The sequence below is a fragment of the Arachis hypogaea genome, chromosome 19 (genome assembly GCF_003086295.3).
Source record: "Arachis hypogaea cultivar Tifrunner chromosome 19, arahy.Tifrunner.gnm2.J5K5, whole genome shotgun sequence".
Taxonomy (NCBI): Eukaryota; Viridiplantae; Streptophyta; class Magnoliopsida; order Fabales; family Fabaceae; genus Arachis; species Arachis hypogaea.
This window is the reverse complement of record NC_092054.1, coordinates 39,319,928-39,322,889: the sequence shown is the minus strand read 5'-3', so window position 1 is coordinate 39,322,889 and position 2,962 is coordinate 39,319,928. Positions and strand designations below refer to the sequence as shown.

The following is a 2,962-nucleotide window of genomic DNA, read 5'->3' as shown; positions in this document are numbered from 1 at the left end:
AAAACAAAATATGTTACATAAAAAAATGGTTCTAACTGAATCTGCAAAAAATATGTTACTATAATAAATATGAGTATATATATTTAGGATTTTTTAAATATAAAATTAATAATGTATAATACAGTAAAATAAGTTTATTTTTAAAATGAATTATAAAACATGTGGTTAAATCAATTAGTTTTATATTAAATTATAAATGATTAATTTCAAATTAAATAAAATGATTATTATATATATATAATAATTTGCAATTTGAAAATGGGAATAAATTTTAAAAATATATGTTTAATTATTTATGCTTCTTACTCTTAGAATGTAATATTTTAGAAATTTGACCTAAAAGCATTTCAAAAGAGTTCTACTAGGATGTAATTTTTTTAGTTAATATTAGTCAAGTCTTTTTAAAATTATTTTTTCTTTTAAAATTTAAATTATAAAGTTTATTTTTTTAAAAAATTAAAAAATAATTTTATAATAAAAAATTAGTTAATATTAATTTAAATATAAGATAAAAATAAAGAGAAAGTATGGGTGAGATAACATTTTTCTTTTAAGTATTTAATGACTATTGCCACTATTATTAGACCATGCCGTTCAAGCCCCACACAGTATTCTACTTCTTTTTTCTTCTTTTCCTTTTTCACAATGTCCTTCTTTTTCTTTTTATGAAAGCCGTGCTTTTTCATTCGGCGTCTTTAAATTATATAAATTATTTAATTTGCAACTCTCTTCAAGCCTTAGTTGTTAGTAAAGCTTTTTATGCACTGCCATCAGTTTCAAAGTACCTCTACCACCTTCGTCTTTTTCTCTGGAGTCTGGAACATTCCTCTTCTTCTTCTTCTAAGTATAAGGGATGGCGGCACCAGATACAAGAGTGGCAGAAGCTAAAGAAGTTGGAGAAGAGGCAGCATCTCCCATGGCTAAGGTAAAAAATCATTGTTCCTCAGTTTATTCATTATTGATGTTTTATCAAACACTTAATTATTTGGTCTCCAATAATGGATTCTGAGCTTGTTCGTTGTGCTTTTAACCCAGACTTGTGTGTTGAAAGTATCCATTCACTGCGAAGGCTGCAAAAAGAAGGTGAAGAAAATTCTACAGAGTATACACGGTAATTATTACGATCTTCCATTGTTCTCCTTGCATGTTAATTTGCATCATATACCCTATATTCTAGCTTCTATTCTCATTTCAATTATTTAACTATCATAGTTATTTACATACTCATCTTCTGATCTAAAATTCAGGTGTTGACACCATAGACGTTGATTTGAGGCAACAAAAGGTGGTGGTAACGGGGAACGTAGACAGTGACATCTTGATTATGAAACTGATCAACAAGACAGGAAAACACGCCGAGTTATGGCCACAACCGTCACCGCCACCGCCATCAGATTCCAACAAGAAGAAGAAAAAGAAGGTCAAGCCAGCAGAAAACAAAGAGGACGAAAACGACGACGTCGCAGAAACCAGCGGAGAAAGCAGCAGCAAACACCAAAGCGAGCAAAACGACAAGGAAACCGTTGTTAAAGTCGTCGTTCAAGATGCGCCTACTAAGAACAGGGTCGAAGATAATAACTACAACGCTGCGAAGAAGAAGAACGTTAACGAAGGATGTGCAACCGGCAAAGGCGGTGTACAGATCCAGGAGCCAAAGCACGAGGTAAAGCAAACGGTGGTGTTACCAGCCGGTAACCCGCCACCACCGGTGACAGAGAAAAAGGTGAGCGTGGCGGTTCAAGTTTCCGACGAATGCGAAGCGTCAGGGATAGAGAAAAGTGGCGGTGCTAAAAAAAAGAAAAAGAAAAGCAAAGGGAATAATATCAACAACAACGAAAATGCCACTGGCGAAGCTCCTGTCACCAGCGGTTCCGGTAGCCAGCCACACGGTCAAGGCCATTGTCATGGTCATGGTCATGGTCCAGAACCTGTTCCTCCTCAGGTTGCAGGTCCAGCCAATGAGAGTCCACCACGTCATCGTTCGTACCATCAATATCCACCGCATTACTATGCTCCTCCTCCTCCTAATCCTCCTGTTTATACGGTGAGTTATCACACAGCGTATCCGAGCTCCAGCAGATACGGTAGTGCATCGTATTATGCGCCTCCGCAACCGTATTCGTACGCACACGTTGTTCATCAGCATCCACCATATCCACCACCGTATACTTACGAATCGGAATCGTATACGCCCTCTTATAATAATATGCCTTCTCAGCCTTCTTCTGACTCATTCGAGTTCTTTAGCGAAGAGAATCCCAATGCGTGTTCGGTTATGTGAAATGATCATTGTGTGTGAGACCGAGGCGTGATGTTGTGCACAATGATTGTACATTGAAGGGCTTTTTGGACTTTTCACATACAGCTTGTATGGGCATTTGGGTAAATTTAATTTTTGTTACCAGAGATTTTATATATAGATGAAGCTTTAAAATGCTTTTTAAAAGGAAAAGAAAGAAAAGTGGATCCGAGTATGTAATTGGAGTTCGGAAAAAGTATTGCTTGTGTTGAGCATATAGAAAGTGATAGTGCTAATAACCTCGCTTTTTTCTTCTACTTTAGTTTTATAATATTATATTACAATCATGCTAGTGGATATTAAAAATCAATTATTAAATTAATTATTAATATAAAATATATATTAAAATAATTTAAATAATATATATTTATATATAAATACATAATAATTAAGTTTTTATTTGTATGTAGCAATTTTTTATTATCAGCAGCTAGCAGTAGCAGTATATAATATGTGGAATATAAAACCTTTTGGCATTCAGATGCTACATTATATTATGCATTTTACATATATACAATGATATCTTCATATTTGACAATTTTAATTTGTATTCTTTTAATTATCAAATATTAGATAAAAATTTAATTAAACTATAACATTTAACTCGTACATGATAATAACTCTTTTTTCCTATATGGGTGCACTTTTATATGTAAAATGAGA

At 33.6% G+C, this 2,962-nt stretch overlaps 1 protein-coding gene across 1 annotated transcript; it reads left to right on the top strand.

Annotated features, from left to right (window-relative positions):
- Window positions 1-582: 582 nt before the first annotated feature.
- LOC112776846 (uncharacterized) lies at window positions 583-2,538 on the top strand. The gene is made up of 3 exons (XM_025821112.3): window positions 583-925; window positions 1,036-1,111; window positions 1,248-2,538. The coding sequence occupies exons 1-3, from the start codon at window positions 854-856 to the stop codon at window positions 2,279-2,281; spliced, it is 1,182 nt and encodes a 393-aa protein (XP_025676897.1). The 5' UTR covers window positions 583-853; the 3' UTR covers window positions 2,282-2,538.
- Window positions 2,539-2,962: the final 424 nt, after the last annotated feature.

Bases quoted from the DNA above. Each gene is read 5' to 3' on its own strand.
- LOC112776846 (XM_025821112.3), top strand. From the start codon at position 854: ATGGCGGCACCAGATACAAGAGTGGCAGAAGCTAAAGAAGTTGGAGAA. The intron at 926-1,035 runs GTAAAAAATCAT...CTTTTAACCCAG, and splicing joins CAGCATCTCCCATGGCTAAG to ACTTGTGTGTTGAAAGTATC. The intron at 1,112-1,247 runs GTAATTATTACG...TCTAAAATTCAG, and splicing joins AATTCTACAGAGTATACACG to GTGTTGACACCATAGACGTT.